The sequence below is a fragment of the Bombus impatiens genome, unplaced genomic scaffold (assembly GCF_000188095.3).
Source record: "Bombus impatiens unplaced genomic scaffold, BIMP_2.2 scf_0478, whole genome shotgun sequence".
NCBI classification, from domain to species: domain Eukaryota; kingdom Metazoa; phylum Arthropoda; class Insecta; order Hymenoptera; family Apidae; genus Bombus; species Bombus impatiens.
In genome coordinates, this window is record NT_176897.1 from 785,845 (window position 1) to 805,867 (window position 20,023).

A 20,023-nucleotide genomic window follows, 5' to 3' on the forward strand; every position below is an offset into this window, starting at 1 on the left:
CGCGAGACCTGTCGCCGTCGGCGCAACGTCGATTGTTTTGAAAACGCTAATTGCGGCTGGGAACGCGAGCAAGCGAAAACGAGCACACTCTTCCTGGTGTTGGGTTTCAAGTTGCGAAGTAGGTGACCGCAGCACTCGACAGGACCACCGCAGCTCTCCGCCTAATACTACGAATTACGTATTAACGGCCCTCGATGACTCTTTCGTCAATCACGTCCGACCATTCACACCGAACTCGCGGTGTATAGTTGGCGAGACAGACGTAGCAGAGCTACGAAATCGATCAGACGTTTAACCGATGAAGACGAGTTGACCCGTCACGCGTTTCGTCAATTTCTTTCGTACGATGATCTTTTTTTCCTTTAGCAATCCCCTGCTTCTTTGCGTGTCCCATCTTTCTTTCAAATAAAGCATATACTTAAATATTCTTGTCAATTTTGATTCGGTTCGTTACACCAATCGAGGATCGAATGAGAGAATCTCGCGATCCGACTTGTAGTACAAAAAGTCATTTTTCGCTATATCGTTTGCACCAACAATACTATCGCATACACGTGTCATTATGCTGTGTAGATAGCGTGAAATCGAACGCGGTGTAAAGTTAAGTAAAAACTAACTTTGGCTTAAAAAATCTTAGTTGGAGACATAGTTTGAAACGATAAGTTTCTTGAACCGGACGTATACACGTTGGCGAAAGAGAATCTAACAACGTCTCTAATTAATCGCGCGAAACTATAACGTGTTGAGAAATGCGTTGAGAAATGAACGATCGTGAATGAAGTTTGTCTTTTGATCTGTCCTGTGAGAACTTACGCGCGTGCAAGATCATTGAACGACGTTCGTCTAAGTAGTTTTGATTCGAGGGCAACAACGACGTCCACGAGCGAATAAAACTTTACACGCGAACTCGTTGCTCGTTAACGAAGAGCAAAAAGCGAATTTAACGCGATCCACTGAAATAAAACTGAAGTTGCAACGAAACGATAACAGTCTGGAGCAAGGCTGAAGGCACAAAATGCGGAGGAAAAATTTATACTACTTGGCGCGAATGATATTAGAATATTTATACTCGGAGGAAGGAGGCGTGGTTTTAATTTAGAACGATAAGATAAGAGGCAGTTTTTTAGAAACTGCTTCAGACCTTCGGATTTGTTCCTTTCTTTGATTGTTCGTGTCTTATTGTTATCGTCTCTACAATAAATAAGTTTCCACGTAAGCACTGCAAATGACGAAATCCTTCGATCGCCGACCGATCAAAGATAAAGAGCAACTTGAAATCGATCGATGCATCACCGATAACAGCAACAAGGAGCAATTAACGTTTTCTTAGATTCTACAATATTTTTTGATAATTACAAAAAATCATTACCTACGTTCATTTTATCAAATTACTCGTAATAATTTCCTCCTTATTTGCGTCTAACTTCCGCCTGATATAGAAAAATAATAAACTTCACTCCCAGTTTTACTTATCGCCTGTCGAGGAAAAAAGTATTATCAAGTTCGCGTAGTAACTTTAAACGTATTGTAAAAATATACCGGAAAAAGAAAAACGTAACAGTTTCGTTACAGATGGACCACCCTATAGAACTATATAGACGAAGCTCGATCCCGGGACAAGAAGCGCATTCGTTCGAATCGAATTAAACGAACCCACGCGCCTACAAATACTTGACCGAACTAACAGAACCCTCTGGACAATGTATATTTGGCAATTATAATAATGCAACGCAATCCTAATTAGAAGATCGCGAATTACGAACGAATCGTTTAATTTCATAATCACACGCAACCGCCAATATGTATATATTATATATTATATAAAAAGCGACGGAAAAAGATAAAATTCAGGAATCGTGCGTCTCGAAATCTATCTCTCGACGTTATCTCACCTACCTGTTTTATTTTTCGTGCGCCGCGTTAATGACACGGATGCGCCCGTTTCCACCGATGTGTTTTGTTTAAACAAACTGGCTGTCACGTGTCACTACTACTACACACCGTTTATGCACACGAAGGTGCATACACGATCGAGAAGAACGCTAGACGAATATGCTCTGCCACGAATAACCTACTAATGAGTATGCGGGGAGGAAAAAGCGCGAAACAAACGATAACCGTGTACACCGTACGAATCTGATTTCGTATTATTTTCGTTCGTTTCTGTGCCTAGAACGAGGAACGGGTAGAAGCGACGTGTACACATTCGCAGTGATATTTGCGAACAGACATCGAGCTTCTCTACGGATAAAATTACGCGACAATAAACAAGCGATATATCGTCTATTCCCGTGACAAATCAACGGGTATATATTTTCGGAATTTTCTGATGGATAACACACAACGATACGTTATTCTACCACCTGTCAAACGATTTTATCCGTGATACATCAAATATAACGTCGGCACACTGTACGTAGCTCGATTTTTTTCAGAGCAAATGCAAACAACGCCAGGCGATCTACCGTATTGTGACAACAATTTTTTTAAGGGTACGCCAATTTCGAGGCACAAGTTGAAAAGATGAAGCGCATCGTGACAAGAAACGATTCGAAAGACAACGCGATTCGATGGTTCACAGTAATCGTCTCATGATGGCAGGTGCAGAACAATTTCCGTCTTGACTTTATAACCTCTCCTTTCATCTCGCCGATAACTTTCCAACGAGTGCACGGGCTTTATCTCGTGTATCTGTCAAACTGTAACGTAGCACGGAAAAAGAAAACATCCCGACGCCAGTAAAATCGTAACGGACCGCGAAATTATCAATGATATGCGACGCCCGTTCCAAAAAAGAAGCAAAAAAGAGAGTCATCAACTCTGAATTGTACTCACTCGTCGTCGGCTCGTTCTCGCTTTTATCGATGTTAGCCAACCTCGCACAGTCTTACACTTTTCATGATTACAAAATCATTCCTTCGGGAAACCACGAAATTACAAAGTCTCGATGCGAGAACTTGACAAATTTACGGACAAAAAAGTTTCCTCACATCCGACGGAACGGAGGTCCTCTGTGAACTGACGCGTCTCGATATCAGCTTGTTCACTAACGTTGCAACTCCACCTGTCGTCGACTCTTTGCAGTTATATTCGAGCGGAAATTCTATTGGCCTCGAGATTACCACGCGGTGAGCGAAACGCATTTCCTGATTGGTCACTGCCAAAACGACCAGAAGAATTTCTGACAAACCGTTCCACTATTCTGTCGCTAGCATCGAATAACTTCCGAAATAACGGGCAATATTTTAACCAATAGGAACAGACGTTTAGAAAGAAAGTCGATACGTTTTCCAAATTCAAGTATTAAACGACATTATACGAATTAATATTATTTAAAAAGTATTATCGTCAAGTCGGTCACTTTTAAAATACTTTAAATGTAAACTGATGATTCTATGTCATTTACATAGTAGAATGTTGCACCATGTCACATAGAATAATAAATATTTGAATGCAATTATATGTATTATTAAATTTTGTATACAGATATTATGACAGCATGTGAATTTATTCACGTGACTAAGTTATAGGTGCTTGAAGTTAGTAATTTAAAAAGTGCTCTAATTGAATATAAGAAAATAGACGATAAATAGATCATCGAACGTATAATGTTTGAAATAAACGTTCGCTATCGCCGTATTATCATTATTATTTTATTCTAATGTGCAAATAGGTAAGATAGTAATATCGGATAAAAAACTCCACATTTGCCATTCAAATGGTATTATCTCTGAATATTTTTCCAGCACAAACTAGTATATATATATATTCTTCTTCCATAATTACATAATAGAAAAACCTACGGATGTGATTAAGAAAAAGAATCTTAACAAGTATAGGCGAGACGGTAACTAAAGTTAGTTCAAAGTTGTTGCGCGCTTGGAGGTGGTTCGCTCGCAATTCGTTGTAACAAAGCAGACTTCCGGCACCTTAGTGCTCGAATGGCCGACACCAAGGTTGCCTTTTCTGTCAAACGAAATTATTTCTGACGTGATCGAAATCATGTAAATGTTCACCGATAACTTGGAAAAATCGTTGGAACGTGGGTAGATCGATGCGTGGATCGTGGAAACGGGGTGTGTCCGTGGTTTTAATCAACAACAACGCAAGAAGAGGCACCGGTGTCTCTTCAAATTTTGGATTCACCAAGAGGGTAATCCCTGTTCTTTGCTGGGGGTGTAAATAGAAGCGGGCAACTAAAACCGTACGACACCGAGAACCGAGGCACAATAAGTTCGCTTAAGAATGCAATTCAGATGATCCGAAATACTTGACAAACCAAATCGACATTATGAATTCGAGTTAGTGTGCTTTTAACGATGCCGTGTCGAACTTTGTACGCGCGAAGCTTGTTTTGCTTATCAATCTCGATCCACTGAATTATTTTCTTCGTATTCGAATGAATCGTATTGATAAATTATGAGGTTGACGCTCGATTGTTAGGAAATTCTGTCACAAGTGAAATTCTTCCGTCCCGGATTCCCATTCCCGAATTTATTACTCAAATGGTACTCTCTGCTTATTAAAAATAAAAATTAAATTACATTCGAGAAATATAGTGAGTAGAGTGCAATCATTTGTGGGAAACATATCTGTTTTTTGATTTCACGACATTCTCTAAATAGAATGCGAACATTGTGCATCTTCTATGTATAGTGAATACATGCAGTTAGTTTTATCTTTAAATTTATCATGCAGTTGTGTGTAGTTGTTAATATTAATTCAACTCATATATTACTGTGCTTTATTTTTTCTTCTTCTTTATGTATCTATTGTTATATATTGGAATGTATATTCCAAGATGTGTGTGTGTGTGTGCGTGCGTGCATGTGTGCGCGCGCGTGTGTGTACATATATATGTATTCACATATCTACATGTAATCTTTACACAAAAATATCAAATTAAAGAATATTTGATCGTATATATATACATATATGTTATACATTACATTATTATAACACAGTAATATTATATGCTATGTTATAGACATAGTTATGGAGGATAGCATGAGTGTTAAATCAATGGAATCAGTGGCAACAAGTGATGAATATGAATTTGTAAATGACAGAGGTAATGGCAAACATCAACAAACATTAATCAGTGAATTACCAATGTTGAAAATTGCCAATAACGGCAATTTTGAAGATCTTCAAAATAATCTTCGTGAGGTTTGGACATACCTATATTATTTAGAAATATCAATTCTTAACGTACATTATCTTTTTAACTGCATATCAATAATTATCTGAGTCACTGATAAAAATCCATAGGTATTGACAGAAGATTCAAAAATGGAAAGCAATGATTATAAAATTGTGAGCAGTGCGCAACAAAATCAACCAAAATCTAAAAAAGTGGGACAAAGTAAATTTTATGATGTAAGTTCTTGTATGGTTGCATCTGAGAAACAGGATATTATGAAACCAGAAGATTATATTGATGAAGGTACAAATTATTATTTCTCTATCAACCATAAAAGGTATTCTGCAGAGTATGAGATATCATTTTTTATATTTAGAAATAAATTCCCTGGCTAATGTTCAACAAGAATGTACTATTTTTAATGGGGTGACCTACCTGGGATCGGCAACGATAAACGCGCCTAAATCAGAATGTGAAATACAGCGCAATATGAACATATTAAATGCAGAACAATCCCTTAATTTGGGAATTAAAGTATCTGTTTCTGTACCAAGTAGTTCTCAAGGTTCTGTTGTGTATGTACAACTATTAGAAATAGTAATAAAATGTTTTTTTCATCGTACATCATGTATCATTATGTTTGTATGATAGTTTATATGATGCTGCTACTCAACAACCAATTGCACATTATGAAGTACAACGAATCCTATTTTATGCGCGTGGTGAAAGTGTTGGTCCATGCGCAGCATGTTTTGCTTTTACATGGTCACATGGGGATACATTGGAGTCTGCCATTTATCAGTGTCATGTTTTCCGGTGCGATATACCAGAAGCAGTATGTTCAATGTTTTTTTGTATGATAATATCAAGTTTTAATCAAAATACATTATCCATGCAATTCGTCATAGGTAGGACAAGTTTCTGCTTGCTTTTCTAAAGCCTTCCACAGAATACCACGTTCGATGACTAGCTCTCTAACAGGAAGTGATTTCAATGGGTTTAACATTGGAAGTGAAAAAACTAATTCTCGTGTATTTATTTTTGAAGTAACAATGGAAATAAAAGAAGAGGATGGAAAAGGAGGTTTCAGTATAGTTCCTAAGGATAGAAATTGTTTTAAACTTCGAAATAACGTAGCTAAACAAGTGTGTTTAAGTATTCAGCAAGTTTCTAGCAAAGAAGGAGGAATTACTCTTGAAGTTGAGAGGTGCTTTGGAGTCCTTGTTAGTCCTGGACGCAATGTTAAACATAGTGATATGCGCCTGCTTGAAATGGTAACATTCACTATTTAAAAGCCAGATATTTATAATCAATAATGCTTCTGGTCTTACAATAATAATAAAAATGATATTGTTTGTAGCAAGTTAATGCTGGTCCACTAGTTCAAGATAAACAATGTTACAACATATGTGGTCACTGGGATCCTGCAGATCCAGCTTTAGAAACTCTCAATATTGAAACCCCAAGAGAAGGAAAAATTTATATGACAGTTGCTGTTGATTTAGTAATACGTGGTATCCGAGAACCCGTCAGGTTTATAATAGAGACATTAGTTAAAGTATTTCCACAAAATGAAAGATTTTGGTATTTTAATAAACGGAATCTTGTACAACAATTTTACCTTAACTCAAAAGAAGTAAGGCATCCAAAATATTAGTTCTTTATTCATTCTAATGTCACAAATTTCATGCGTATTTATCATTATATAGATAATATCCGGAGATGGTACGGAAGTTCACTATGAAGTACAAAGTATAGAAACTTCGGGAGAGCTGGATAGAAACAGATTAAATCTCGCCCTTAATTTAGCATCACTGATTCGATCTCCTTCTTTAACTAGCATTGACACGCTTACACCCAAGGAGGAAATAGACTCAGGTTAAAATAAGATATTTAACTATTTTATTTAATGAGAAGGATAAAAAGTATATTGATTATATTTCTATATTGACAGATGGAGATGAACCGATGTTAAGTGGCACAGGTGAAGTATCAAAAGATTGTTCTGCAGACGAACTAGCTAGTTGGGCAGAAGTACTAGACAGTTGGCAAGTTAATGAACAACGTCCAAAACTTCTTATAAAACTTACAAAGCAAGGTATTCCTGAAGCACTACGCGGAGAAGTATGGCAACGTTTAAGTAATTGCGATAATTCACAAGAAATGATGGATAGATACAGGACTTTAATTACTAAGGTAAACGAAAATAGTATGTGACAGAAAACGTATATAATAGTTATATTGTTTTACATCTATAGGAAAGCAGTTGCGAGAGTGTTATTTTAAGAGATATTAATAGAACATTTCCTGCCCATGACTTTTTCAAAGAAACAGGTGGTTTGGGACAAGATTCTTTGTACAGAATAAGTAAAGCGTACGCAGTGTACGATGAAGAAGTTGGATATTGCCAAGGACTTAGCTTTTTAGTTGCTAGTTTACTTCTTCACGTAAGTAATTGGCATCCAATGGTTGGCATTTGTAAGAGGCATATCTGCATTTTTGATAGTAATTTATTAGGGTGTGTAATGACAAGAAAAACATTAGGTATTTCTTATAGATGCCGGAGGAACAAGCTTTTTGTGTTCTGGTGAAGTTAATGTATGACTATGGTCTAAGAGATTTGTACAAGGATAGATTTGACAACCTTCATATGAGATTTTATCAGCTTAATAGATTAATAGAGGTTCGTAATATATTTTAATTAATTACGGACAATTACAATATTTATTACTTACAATTATTATTGTACTTTTAGGACCAGCTGCCAGAACTTTATAAACATTTTTGCGATCGTGGTGTAGAAACACATATGTTCGCTGCACAATGGTTTTTAACTCTTTTTACAGCCAGATTTCCACTTTATCTTGTTTTCCATATTCTGGACGTATTCCTTTTACAAGGACTTGATACATTATTCCAGGTTGCTCTCGCATTATTAATGGTAGGTAACCGTCTTTAACTCGCAACACGTTTTACAGAATATATCATTTATAAAAATGTTATGTTTCTATAGTTGTGCAAAAAGGAACTACTTCAATTAGATTTTGAGAGTATATTAAAATACTTTCGGGTGCATTTACCTAAACGTTGTCGAAACGAAGAAATATCGCGCTATGTCATGAAGTTAGCGTGCTCAGTTACCTTAAAGAAATTAAAGAAGTATGAAGCGGAATTTATGACACTGAAAGGTAATTTCATATTTTATGTTTGAATCACGCAAATACATGTATAATTTTTAGTACATCTGAAAGTAATACAAACTACAATACTCTTTTATATGCATGTATAGTCTGCATAGAGATGAAAAAAATGGTCGAGCGATCATAAATTTAACTTTGTTGTGCTGAAGCTTTACACGTTCGTCTTTGTTGCCATATTTTAGAATTGAAATGTAAATACGTATTTCGACATTTAGATACCTACTCTTTTCATTGACTTCGATGAAAGTATACATAGAATATGAATGAAAATCAAAATAATATACCTCTGTTTTATCTAGTACTAATTTCGAAGAAAATTGGCAACTTATAATATGACCTAATTCCAATCTAGTTTTTTTTTATGAAATAAATATATTTTACATTTGCATGACATAATTTCATGCTTATATACCAAAGCATAAATTATGTCCACCTACATAGTCTTGTAAAGACACTTCAGTGAATAGTTGTAAAAAATATTTGATATTTACAATATGATCTACGTTGTTGGAAAACATTTTATTGCATAATACGAACTTGTGGAATAAAATTTTTAATATAGTTTGGTATATCAAGAATTATGTAGTAGATATTCGATAAAAATTTAATGAAATTTATTGTTTTGAAGAAATATTTCTTCTACTCATAAACAGATTCTTTTACTTCTGTTTGGTATTCCATTTAATCTTGTATAATTTTTCGAATGTATTGTCAATCTTCGTAACAAGCTAACCACAAGCTGTGTACATATGTTGATAAAATATTAGTTCAGTAACAGTTACGCACAAACATGAGATTTCAACCAGTTGACAAATCATGAAATACTTTTCTTATTTTTTTCTTATTGCCATGTATATTTGCCGTGAGACAATTTTATGTCAATTCCAAAGAGGTCCCTTCAATTTCTTTTTGAAAGACGAAATAGTAATAAGAGATTACAGTTGTAAATTTTGGACAGAATTTTTTCAGATTCGATAGACTGGCTGAAATATCACAGCTACTATGTTATAGCAATATACTCTTTGCAAGATCGATACATTTTCTGTTTTGATTGATTCTCTTATGCTTAAAATTGATATTCTTTCGTACAAACTAACGAAGCGCAAATCAGCTGTTATAAAAAAGCATTGTCCAAAAATTATACTCATTTTTTTATTGAATTATTTATGTTGTAATATTTGTAAATTTTTATAATTTTGTGTTGTTTATAATAACGTTTTTTCGCGCTTATCCAGCCATACTGCTTTGTATACTGTCTTGTATATCAATTTTTATAAAAAAAAATTATTTATTTTTTCTTGTTAGAAATAAATCGTCCATTTAGAATAGCGTTTTTAATTTTGTCAACTTACCTGTGTATACCCTGTTCCTCACACTTTATGAAAAAGTTTCATTTTTTGTTTTAATCGCAATTGTTTTATGCAATGTTTTATATTTGTTATATGAAAGCTTATAGCTTTTATTTTACCAATTGCTCATTACAGAATCAAATAAATTATACTTTAGGTATATTATTATTAAATTGTTTGCAAGTTAGTGCATCTCTAATGTAATACTAATGGAATTTTAGCAAGAATTTGTATACAAAGTTGTTAAGGCTTACAAGGCTTGATAAATATTGAAATTCATTATCTAAAATGATAAATATGCTATCGCGCACAAATCATCTTATTTAGGTACAGTAATAACGAGTATGTACAGGGCATCCTAAAACTATTATATATTAAATGCTGTAAATTTATATTTGTTCGCGATTTTTTATACCTTGAACGCGTTAAATTCTATCAGAGGCATTATCTGTATATTTATGAGCTATAGCAGGCAACAAACATATTTAATAAGTTTAACAGCTGTGCCAGCAGTTTAAAATTGGCCATGGTATGTTCTGCATAGAGAATATATGTGGTGGTATCTGCTTTTTCAAGATATCGTATGTCGGCCAATTACGTTAAAGTCATTCGTTTCCAATGTTTCACTGTCGGAATGAGCCATACTATAAAGACATTGATAGAGAGTAAGATTTTATTTGTAAGCTTCTTACATAATCACAATTACAAATACTGTAATATTTTTATCCTACTATAAAACTATAAATTTAATATAAATATTTATTGTATAAAATATCAGAAACATACAAATGTACGTATATAGACTTGCTTCAAACGCTAACGTGTAACTTTTTCTTATGGCGTAGAAGCGCAAGAGAATGCGGATGAATATAGCAATGAAGTAGAACAGTTACGGGGCACAGTAGCGAGAAATGAGGAGGAAAAACAAAGATTAGAAGCCGAATTGGTTCAAGTCAAGGAAATGCTACAACGAGAAGTAGCAAGAGCAGATGCGGAAAGTAGGCGAAGCAATATTATTATTGCTGAATACAAACAGGTGCGTATATGTAAATGATCACATTTATCATATGAAACTATTGAATTTATTGTACTGTATCATAGATGAAATATTTATTTTAGATTTGTCAACGTTTGGAAGATGACTATAATGCTGCAAAGACAACACTTAGTGAATTGCGAGTAAGTAAAAAACATTTAATTCTCATGGAATTCTTGTACGACAATTTATAAATGATTTTACCCTTTAGACGAAGGTTTCGAAATGTGAAAAGTGTAAAAGTTGTATAATGGATTCGTCCAATATATTAGCAGATATTGCACACCCTTTAGAAAACCGAATAGATCCTATGTTGCACAGAGTGCAGGAGAGAGTACGAGAATTAGAATTGGAGTTAGCCCAAACAAAGCTAGCCCATGTTGAAGCTGAATGTAGAAACCAGGTAATTAAGCATGTTATTTACTAATTCTCGATATTATCTAGAATTACATTTGTAAGATTAATTTCCTTTGTAGGATCTAACACATCAATTGCATGCGACTGCTTCTGAACTTCAAGCAGCGAGAAACAGCTGGCCATGGCTTAGTAAGACACTGTCGAGTATAAAAGAAGCAGCGAATAAAAGAGAAGTAATAGCGCCGTCATTAATGAAAGATCTTAGACGAGATAGCGCACCCGGAGGTGAAATGCATCATTTGATACATTCCCGTAATCGCGAGACTCGTGATAATCTTAAAGAAGTTGTGTGATTCAGTAAGTATTCGAGTTAAAGTGCATAAATATAACGAGGGACGCTATTTTGAAGTAGAAAAATAAACCTAATTATAATATATTATACACGTCTATTCAAACGAAGTTACTTTAACCAGGCGAAGTGTTGGAAGAATTCGTATATTACGAGAAAAGACCTATTTGAAATATAAATTCGAATACACAATGTACGTCCATGATTACATGTAGTATTCTACTTGACCTGTTTATAATATACATTCGGTATATTTTACGTCAGGTTCCTCGCGTGCACTATTAATCGCGTGCTTTTAGCGATGTCAGCTTTATCCTGCAACTCTGATATTAATCTTGATATTACTTGTTTACATTTGTTAATCGTTTCAGTATATTGATTTTTACCTAAACTTGGTTTGTGAATTATTAATTTTATTTGAAATCCGGTTTTTATGTATTAATAAGGAACTTCGCACGAAATTGGAAGTCCTACATTAAACAATTGATTAAGTGATAGGGCACATATGGAGATGCAAAAAAAGATTACAATAGATGTTAGCGATAAGTTCACTACGTTTTGTATGAAACTAGTCTAAGACGTGGAAAATAGAAATACTATTATAGACTTTACTGTATATAAATAGCTCTCTCTCTCTCTCTCTATCTATCTATCGATCTCTCTCTCTCTCTCTCTCTCTCTCAGGCATCAGGCAACTAACAGACGTAACAGATCTATCTATCGATCTCTCTCTCTCTCTCTCTCTCTCTCAGGCAACTAACAGACGTAACAGACTGCGGAAATCAGAGATTCCACATTTAGTATATTGGATCATGTAAAGCAAATAATGTTTCTGTAATTTTCATTTATTTTCTGTACGGATTTATTATAATGACATTCCAAAATTATAAATACATATGCGTTTTTTTATTAAACTTTTATTTTAATCGGTATATCTAGGGCTATTGATTAAAGAATATGTATGACACTTATTGATGTATGCGTCTTACAACTAATTTTAAATTGTAACGAGTAACATAAATTACATGAAAGAGAAACATTTCACATTGTTTAATTTTTATATGCAATTTATTGTCTGCTGATGCTATTAATAATCACGTTAAATAATACTGCAACATTTTGCAGGTACATTGGCAGCTGAACAAAATAACTTAATATAAGACTAGATATAGTCTTTTACAATGCAAAATATTTTTTCCGTTTACCTTAATCTCCTTTTTTTCTTTTTTCTCTTTTCTTTTTTTTTTCATTTTTTTTGCTTTTTTTTGAAAATTTGATTAATTCGTAATCAGTAAACGACATGTACGGGCGTGTGATGCTTAAACGTATATTAATTATCATTTGTCTCTTGCTTTGACAGAATCCACATAAATTAGATCTAAGGCCATAAATTATGTCAAGGCACTACTTGAAGTTAGAATTTAACCAAATGTGTAATAAACATTTCTGTTACGTGAACAATAAGACCGAGTAAATATTCAAGAATGTTTAAAAAGATATTTTAGTTTGTAAATCTAGCTTTGTGTGAATGTGTGTATGTGTGTGTATTAATTAGTGCCATTCATTTAATGGAATTACTGATTAATTTATTTTGTATTTCTTGTACTGTGAGTTATCGATTTAGAATACCTTGCATCGTACAGTTTATAGAAGAGATTGGTAATGATTATTTTTGTTTTGCTTTTTTTCCCAGTTGACGATAATTTAACTGCATTATTGTTAACGTAACATTTACTACGTATCATATACACGTTCGAAGCGAAGATTATGATCACTTTAGAAATTCGTACAATAGCTAACAATAATCCTACATCTGATGTATGAAACAAAAGATGTACTTTCTGTAAATACTAAAAAACAATATATATAAAGGTAAATTACTAACAAGTCATGTAAAGATTTTAGGTTACTACACATGTATCACTGTACACCTTGTAATGTCATTCCACTTTTACTGAAATAAAGAAAGATATCATCTGTCTATTTCTTAAGTGTCTTATGCCATTAATATCAACTAGTAGTACTGGTTCTTAAATATAATATAATATAATTAATATAATAATGTATTGAAAAAAGTTATTAGAGGATATGTGATATGTTTTATTTGTTTAAAATGGAAATGCCATTTCAGTCTTAGATAGATTTCAACATATATATTATCAGGAAACATTGTTATAAATTAATGAGGCATTTTATTAAATAAGTGCGAGTAGACAGAAATGTAACATATTGATAAACTTTCATAAAGCATATCTAGATAAAATAGCGCATCACAAATCTTATTTACGTACTTAAAAATGATATGACGAGAAGTCTTGAAAATCGTAAGAAAATATATATCTTTTTTAAATTCGACGTCTTAATGTTTCAAGTAGTAACAAGCAAATGTTATTACTAGTATACAATCGCATACAGATGTATTGATACTGAAATACTGTGTTATGCTTACTTACAAGAACATTGATTTCTCGATAGATTAAATGGAAAAACGAGTGTATCACGAATATTTCTATGTGATAAAAAAAGAAAAAAGACAATAAAAAAAAAATTCATCTCTTATATTATATATATATATAAAAGGAAGAAAAAGAAACTTTCGTAACAAGCTCCTTGAAAGATTTTTATGGATTTTACAATATTCTAAGATATATTTACATTTAAAAGAAAAGAAGAGGAACATAAGTGAACGATCAGAATACACACATGTATGTACTGTTAAAAAATAATTACCTTCAAATTTTTATCTTCAGACCTTGCAAACATATTGTAAAGTGATATGTGAAATCATCTATATTATTATTTCAACAATATCGCGTATTACGTGTAATTATAACCCATTGTTCATTTTCACTATTTCGGTTAGAAGCATTTTCATTATCGTTTTGGACATTATTCATTAGCGCATATTCATTGTCGTTTTCGACATTATTCATTAGCGCATTTTCATTGTCGTCTTCGACATTATTCATTAGCGCATTTTCATTATCGTCATCGACACTATTCATTAGCGCATTTTCATTAACATCATTTACATTTCATTATTTTCTAAATCGCTATTCTCTTCAGAACTATTATCAAAACCTTCATCGCGTTCCATATTTACGTACCTTGCGTTGTCACCTGTTTATATAAAAATCAATCATTATCTTTATTGACAATTTGCATATACTGATAAAATTACCTGCTGCTCTGTTTGGAAACATCAATTCCCTGTGATTCTGCATGCCTATGTCCACATCAATTGGGTTGGCCATATTTAATATTCCTAGCAACCATATAGGGAAGTCATTCTCTATACCATAAATATCATTCTCGTTTTCAATATCATTTTCCAGTACTTCAATGAAGGGTTGTAAGTCTTCCAGCTCGTTTAATTCTGCAGCAATCATATTATTACCTTCACCATCTCTGTTATTATTTGCAAGATCACCGTTTTCAACTTCGATCTCATCGGGAATTTCGGGTCTTAGAACTTCTGCTATATTTGGGGATTCAGAATCGGATATATGACCTTGCGCTATACTTGATAGAGCGTATTCCTGTGTCATATCTTGAGCGGAAGCGCTATTTGGATATCCGGAATCTATTACTTCCGGAGACCAACTACTTGAAGGTGTTTCCACAGTTTCTGGAGAAGGTTTCAATTCGCGATTCTCTACGTTACATTCATCTTGTTTCTCATTTTTTAATACTGATGTGGACTCAATATCTCTTGTATCTTTGGCATCATTACAAAACATTTCGGTAACAACGCTCCTTAAATCATGATCATTATGTAATTCAGATTTTAGATCAGTCTTTTCATTAATTGAATTTTTCGTCAATTGAATTTTTGTATCACAATTTACTGATTGTATGTTATTTTTATTTATTGCAGGAAGTTCTTTTTCTTCCTTTACCAACTTTTCTGTAGCACTAGGATCTGTAATTTCCCTTTGTAATATTTCGTTACTTTTCGTGCCATTGTTACTACTTAAAGAATTCGTTTCAGGCAATTCCTCTATTGTTTGTTTATTATCATCTAATGTAGGACATATTGTTGCTGTATCGCTACTATTAAGTGTATCTTGATCAAAGTTCTTTATTAACTCGTTCCCACTTTTTACTTTCGTATCATTCTGATACATAGAAGTATCTTGTTTACCATACCTTTTTCCTATTGTATTTGGTTTAATGCCTGACATAGCAGTTATATTTGTATCAATATTACTTTGTAAAAGTACCTCATTTCTACTATTATTACTACCAGGGCTTGTGAACTGACATTTCTGTGATATATTTAACGAATTAGTATTATTCTCCTCCTCCTTGAAATCAAGAGATCTTCGTTTTTTACCCACGCTACTTGCTCTAGTTTCTATTTTTGGTGAACTTGTAAACTGTGGTTGATTGTCTGTTACAATATCATTAACAGAAACTATACTATTGTCTGATTGCAATTGATCTTTTAGATGACAATTATGCTCCGAGACATTACTACTCTGTTGGATACTTTGCATTTGATTTAGATCGATAGGGTTTGTACTTGCTGCTGTGTTAGTATCATTGTCAGAATCTTTATCTTCTTTATATAATGTATTTGAATAAATATCGTTTAGGTGATCATGTCCATCAAGATCATATTTTAACGATGATTTCTTGCTTTCTTCATCATTTACATCTGCGATGGTGTTAATTGATATATTTTCCTGTTGGAGCGAATTGTTTAACATCCAGTGGTCGCTCATGCTTTGATTACATATACTATCGTTTGTTAATTGTTGGTCCATCTTAACGGCGTGTAAAAGATATGGCTCAGGCGAAGTAGAGGCCCGTGAAAGGGACATGTAAACTAGATCTAACGTACAATTAAGTTTTTGTGCAGTATCTGATATAGCATCATCTTGTATGTCCGATGTTATATACAAACTTTTAAGTTTTCTTGTTACGGGAGAATCAGATAATTCTGTTGATTCATTTAAGTACAATGGATCATTATTGTCAAATGATTTATTGAAATTATCTGTGCCAAGTATTGAATCTATATTTCCTTCGTTGTTAATTTCACTGTATTTATCAGGAACTTCGGCACTTCTTGTCGTTTCAAATTCATTACTGTGTAAAACATCATTTTCGTCATAAAGATAAGTATTGTCTTCAAGCGTAGAATTATTTTGTGACATAGCAGGTATAACGATACTTGATTCTACGTCCCAATCTTCATTGTCCGATTCTTCTTGTCTGTCTCTGCTGTAATTTATAGGTTGTTCGGATTCCATATTCCACTCATCTTCCTCCGAAGCATACATGTCATTACTCCAAAGAGGCCCACCTACTGTAGTATCAGAATACGTAGTAGGTGGTGGTACTAAGACAACAGGGCCATCTTCACGCTCTTCAATTGCCCAGCCAGCGTCCCCTAAAATTGTTTCCAATTCATCCATAGTAATTGGAAACGTATGTAACATTTTTAATATTAGTTTTAATGGAACTTCTTCTTCCATATCGTCTTGATACGATAAATGTCTAATGTAGTACGATGCTTCGTCAACAATCTTTTCTTCATCTGAGCGATTATCTATTTGAAACGGGTATTCGTATCTAGCTACAACTTTAAATAAATTTTCAATGCCAGGGCTATACACTTCTTCCTTCTCACCGACGCGATGAAAAACAGCCATTTGAGTACAACATCCTAAATGTTCTGAGCCTTCTGGGCCTTTACAAATCCCATGATATGTTGCTATATAATTGGGGTATCTTAAAATAATATTTTGAGCCCTGTTAACAGAAATTACGTTTATGACATGTATGATTATTTGCTATGTACGGGCTGATACGCCGATGAATCGATCGCCACAATACTTCAGACACTGGACAAATTAATAAAAAAATATCTTCAATAAAAATTGATCGCCTTTAAATCGGCTACAAATTTCAAATTAAAAATACAAGAAATTTCCGAAAGAATCGTTTTTTCGAGAAAAAGTCAAGATCACCTTGACTTCTTTAAATGAATGCCACGTATTTTTGATTTCATACCGCCGTAGTTGATGTTAATACGAGTTTATAACGACCTTCTATACTATGACCTTAAAATGACACTAAATATTGAAACGATGGTTAATCGAGAAGGGCGCTACCGTTAAAAATAATTTTACTTCGATTAAATCGGACGTCTCAAGGAGAAAAATGTTCATTATGTGCACATTACAAAAGTATAAATAACGTAACCTTGACTTTTGGTCGAAAAAAGCATTTTTGGAAATTTTGTATACCGTATTTTGTAGCCGGTAGAAAATTGTTCAATTTTTATTCAAAACATTTTCTTATCAGATCATCGGGTAAGGCTCGCAAAGTGTGGTGACCGACTCATAGACCAGCCTGTATATACAGTAAAAATAAATAAAAAATTTACGATTAAACAGAAAATCAAAATCATTACCAATCTTGAAATTGTTGCCTGGTCCATTCAAATTTATGATCAGGATGTCTAAATCCAGAAAAGTTTGGGAATAATGTATTAAACTCCGCATTTGGAGTTGTTATCACTACCAATACTGGTCTGATATAGCCAAAAATATTGTAAGGGAAATTTATTAAAGTATCTGGATACAAATGCTCGATCCTAAAGCGTTAAAATATGCGTTATATCCTATGAAATAATATTATACGAGTTTCTTATCGCTTGAAAAGTAAAATTAAAAACAACACGATATATAGCAACCTACAATTCTATGCAGATTACAGCATCTGTGTTTTCTAGCCTCTTGTCATTTTGAGTAACACAACCTTCGCTTATCTCAATCACAAAAGGTGCGGTTCTTCTATGTAAATATTCAGATACTAAGGGAGCACCTCTACTTTTATAAGCTTCTAAAAGCGGTCTATTAATATCCACGCATAATATTTCTTGTATGCCTCCTGTATTTTTTAGGTGTGTTAAAAAACCAAGTTCTGCACATCCAAAGTCAACGATCTAAACAAAGAAGGAGATTAGTCATTTTATTATCTGTTAAAAATTTGCTAAATCCATGTTTGCAAATATCAAACATGTAATACGAAATAAATGGTATTATATCATATATAAAATAGCGCGAAAGATTTATAAGTATATTTCTAGCAATAAAGAAAAATCCACGTGTGAAGTTATTGCGAAGATATGAAAGCGGAATACCTTGCGTAATTTTCCTCGATATCTCTCACTACTAAGTACATCGGCGACAGCAGCATATCTTTGGATGTACGCCGGCGGGAAAAATTTGATATTTTCTTCAAAAGTCTGAGGTGTCTCAGGATCTACCATTCTACAATCACTTTTAGAAATGTTGCATCCTAGCTCCATGTTAACCGTATCATTATCCATTGTGTTTTGTCTTTTGCTTCGATAATTCTGATATACAAACTTGCCAAAGAAATAGATCACATGGATGAGCACAATAATCATGTCACTAACAAGGATCAAATGATTTTGATCGCTATAAAATTTTATTAACGCATCCCGGTTAACTTTCCGTTATGCGTAATACCAGCCATATTATTTTGTTTTGAAGGTGGTTACCAAATTCAATCTGATTGGTAGAACGATTCAAAACGCGCCAATACTAAAATAGCGCCACAAACGAGGTACAAGATAGATGTAACATGCGATGCTTTTTCGTGTCTCACGTTTTGGAGGTCACTTCACTCCCTTGCCATTTTCGTATCACATGCGATATTATCGACTTAACACGGTATAGTAATAGACAGCAGACTCAGGTCTATTCTATATTTAGTCAATGGCACACACCGGTTTAAAATAAGACAAAGGTGTTCCATGAAATTCGTAGGTTTAAGTCTTTACGAAATTATAACTAAAATATAGAACAGGATAGATCGTATAGTCGTAAAGGAAGTATAAAATGTTATGCTTTTACAATATTTCAGAAAATATTACTTCATCGATATCAAGAAAATCAAGAAAAACCTAATCCACAACTTTAGTAATTCTAAAGAAATCATTAGATGCATAGGTAGGATGTATGAAAGCCTCAGATCTGTGAAAGATAGGTAACGATTCTAAACAAATCGTTAGAGCTAAACGAATATATGCGACATTGCAATTGAAACAAGATCATATTTCGAAAGCTATATCGTTTAATTCCATGGTTCCGCATCATGCTTGAAATTGAAAGGGTACAATGACACACGCAACAAGTTTTTGTATTATAATTTATTTGCGATTTAATATAATAATTAAAATAATAATGCGGTAATTATTAATATCGGTAGCAGTTTACTAATTTTCTAAGAAAGCGATGGTATACACGATACATCGTTTACATAAATTAGAACGACAGTCGACTTTCTTTATAAACCATTTGTGATATCTGTATCAGTTTTGTAGCATCTATATTGTTCACGCGTATATTGGAACATCTGTAAATACGATACCACAGATTCATCAGTGTCAGTTTGCTCAGATTATTCCGACTTTTTTCTTTTCTCATTCCCATTTCGTCATTAGCAAAGTAGACTCAATTACAGTTTCATATAGTATTTCGTTTATATATATTTATATATTTATATGCGATTTATTTATAAGTATATGTATTTATAAGCGCGCAAATA

General features: G+C 33.4%; 3 protein-coding genes across 7 annotated transcripts in view; 1 reads left to right on the forward strand and 2 right to left on the reverse strand.

Moving 5' to 3' along the window:
* The window catches only part of LOC100741629 (protein FAM102B), a 52,761-nt gene extending 49,704 nt beyond the window's left edge, over positions 1-3,057 (reverse strand). The window contains exon 1 of one of the 3 annotated variants that reach the window (XM_024368796.2): positions 2,836-3,057. The gene's annotated coding sequence lies outside the window, so the exon portion shown is untranslated. Of the gene's footprint in view, positions 1-813; positions 977-1,896; positions 1,916-2,835 lie in introns of those variants that run through there. The other 2 variants (XM_024368799.2, XM_024368798.2) reach the window with 2 other exon arrangements.
* Positions 3,058-3,890: 833 nt separating this feature from the next.
* LOC100741748 (rab GTPase-activating protein 1-like) lies at positions 3,891-11,630 on the forward strand. Of its 3 annotated transcripts, none has more exons than XM_003490862.4 (17): positions 3,891-4,153; positions 4,988-5,169; positions 5,272-5,446; positions 5,520-5,718; positions 5,795-5,978; positions 6,052-6,417; positions 6,504-6,779; positions 6,853-7,021; positions 7,098-7,339; positions 7,402-7,590; positions 7,701-7,826; positions 7,899-8,084; positions 8,157-8,331; positions 10,538-10,728; positions 10,812-10,871; positions 10,940-11,131; positions 11,205-11,630. In XM_003490862.4, exons 2-17 carry the CDS (start codon positions 4,996-4,998, stop codon positions 11,436-11,438), a joined length of 3,138 nt encoding a protein of 1,045 aa, XP_003490910.1. In that variant the 5' UTR covers positions 3,891-4,153; positions 4,988-4,995; the 3' UTR covers positions 11,439-11,630. The 3 variants fall into 3 exon arrangements, with proteins under 3 accessions (XP_003490910.1, XP_003490911.1, XP_024224563.1); XM_003490863.4 differs by lacking the exon at positions 3,891-4,153 and adding an exon at positions 4,160-4,301; XM_024368795.2 differs by lacking the exon at positions 3,891-4,153 and adding an exon at positions 4,337-4,508.
* A 2,654-nt stretch (positions 11,631-14,284) lies between these two features.
* On the reverse strand, positions 14,285-19,001 carry LOC100742065. Its single transcript, XM_012387535.3, has 5 exons — positions 18,591-19,001; positions 18,145-18,392; positions 17,859-18,041; positions 14,616-17,194; positions 14,285-14,554 (listed from the first exon to the last, which is right to left on the reverse strand). Exons 1-5 carry the CDS (start codon positions 18,858-18,860, stop codon positions 14,463-14,465), a joined length of 3,372 nt encoding a protein of 1,123 aa, XP_012242958.1. The 5' UTR covers positions 18,861-19,001; the 3' UTR covers positions 14,285-14,462.
* Positions 19,002-20,023: the final 1,022 nt, after the last annotated feature.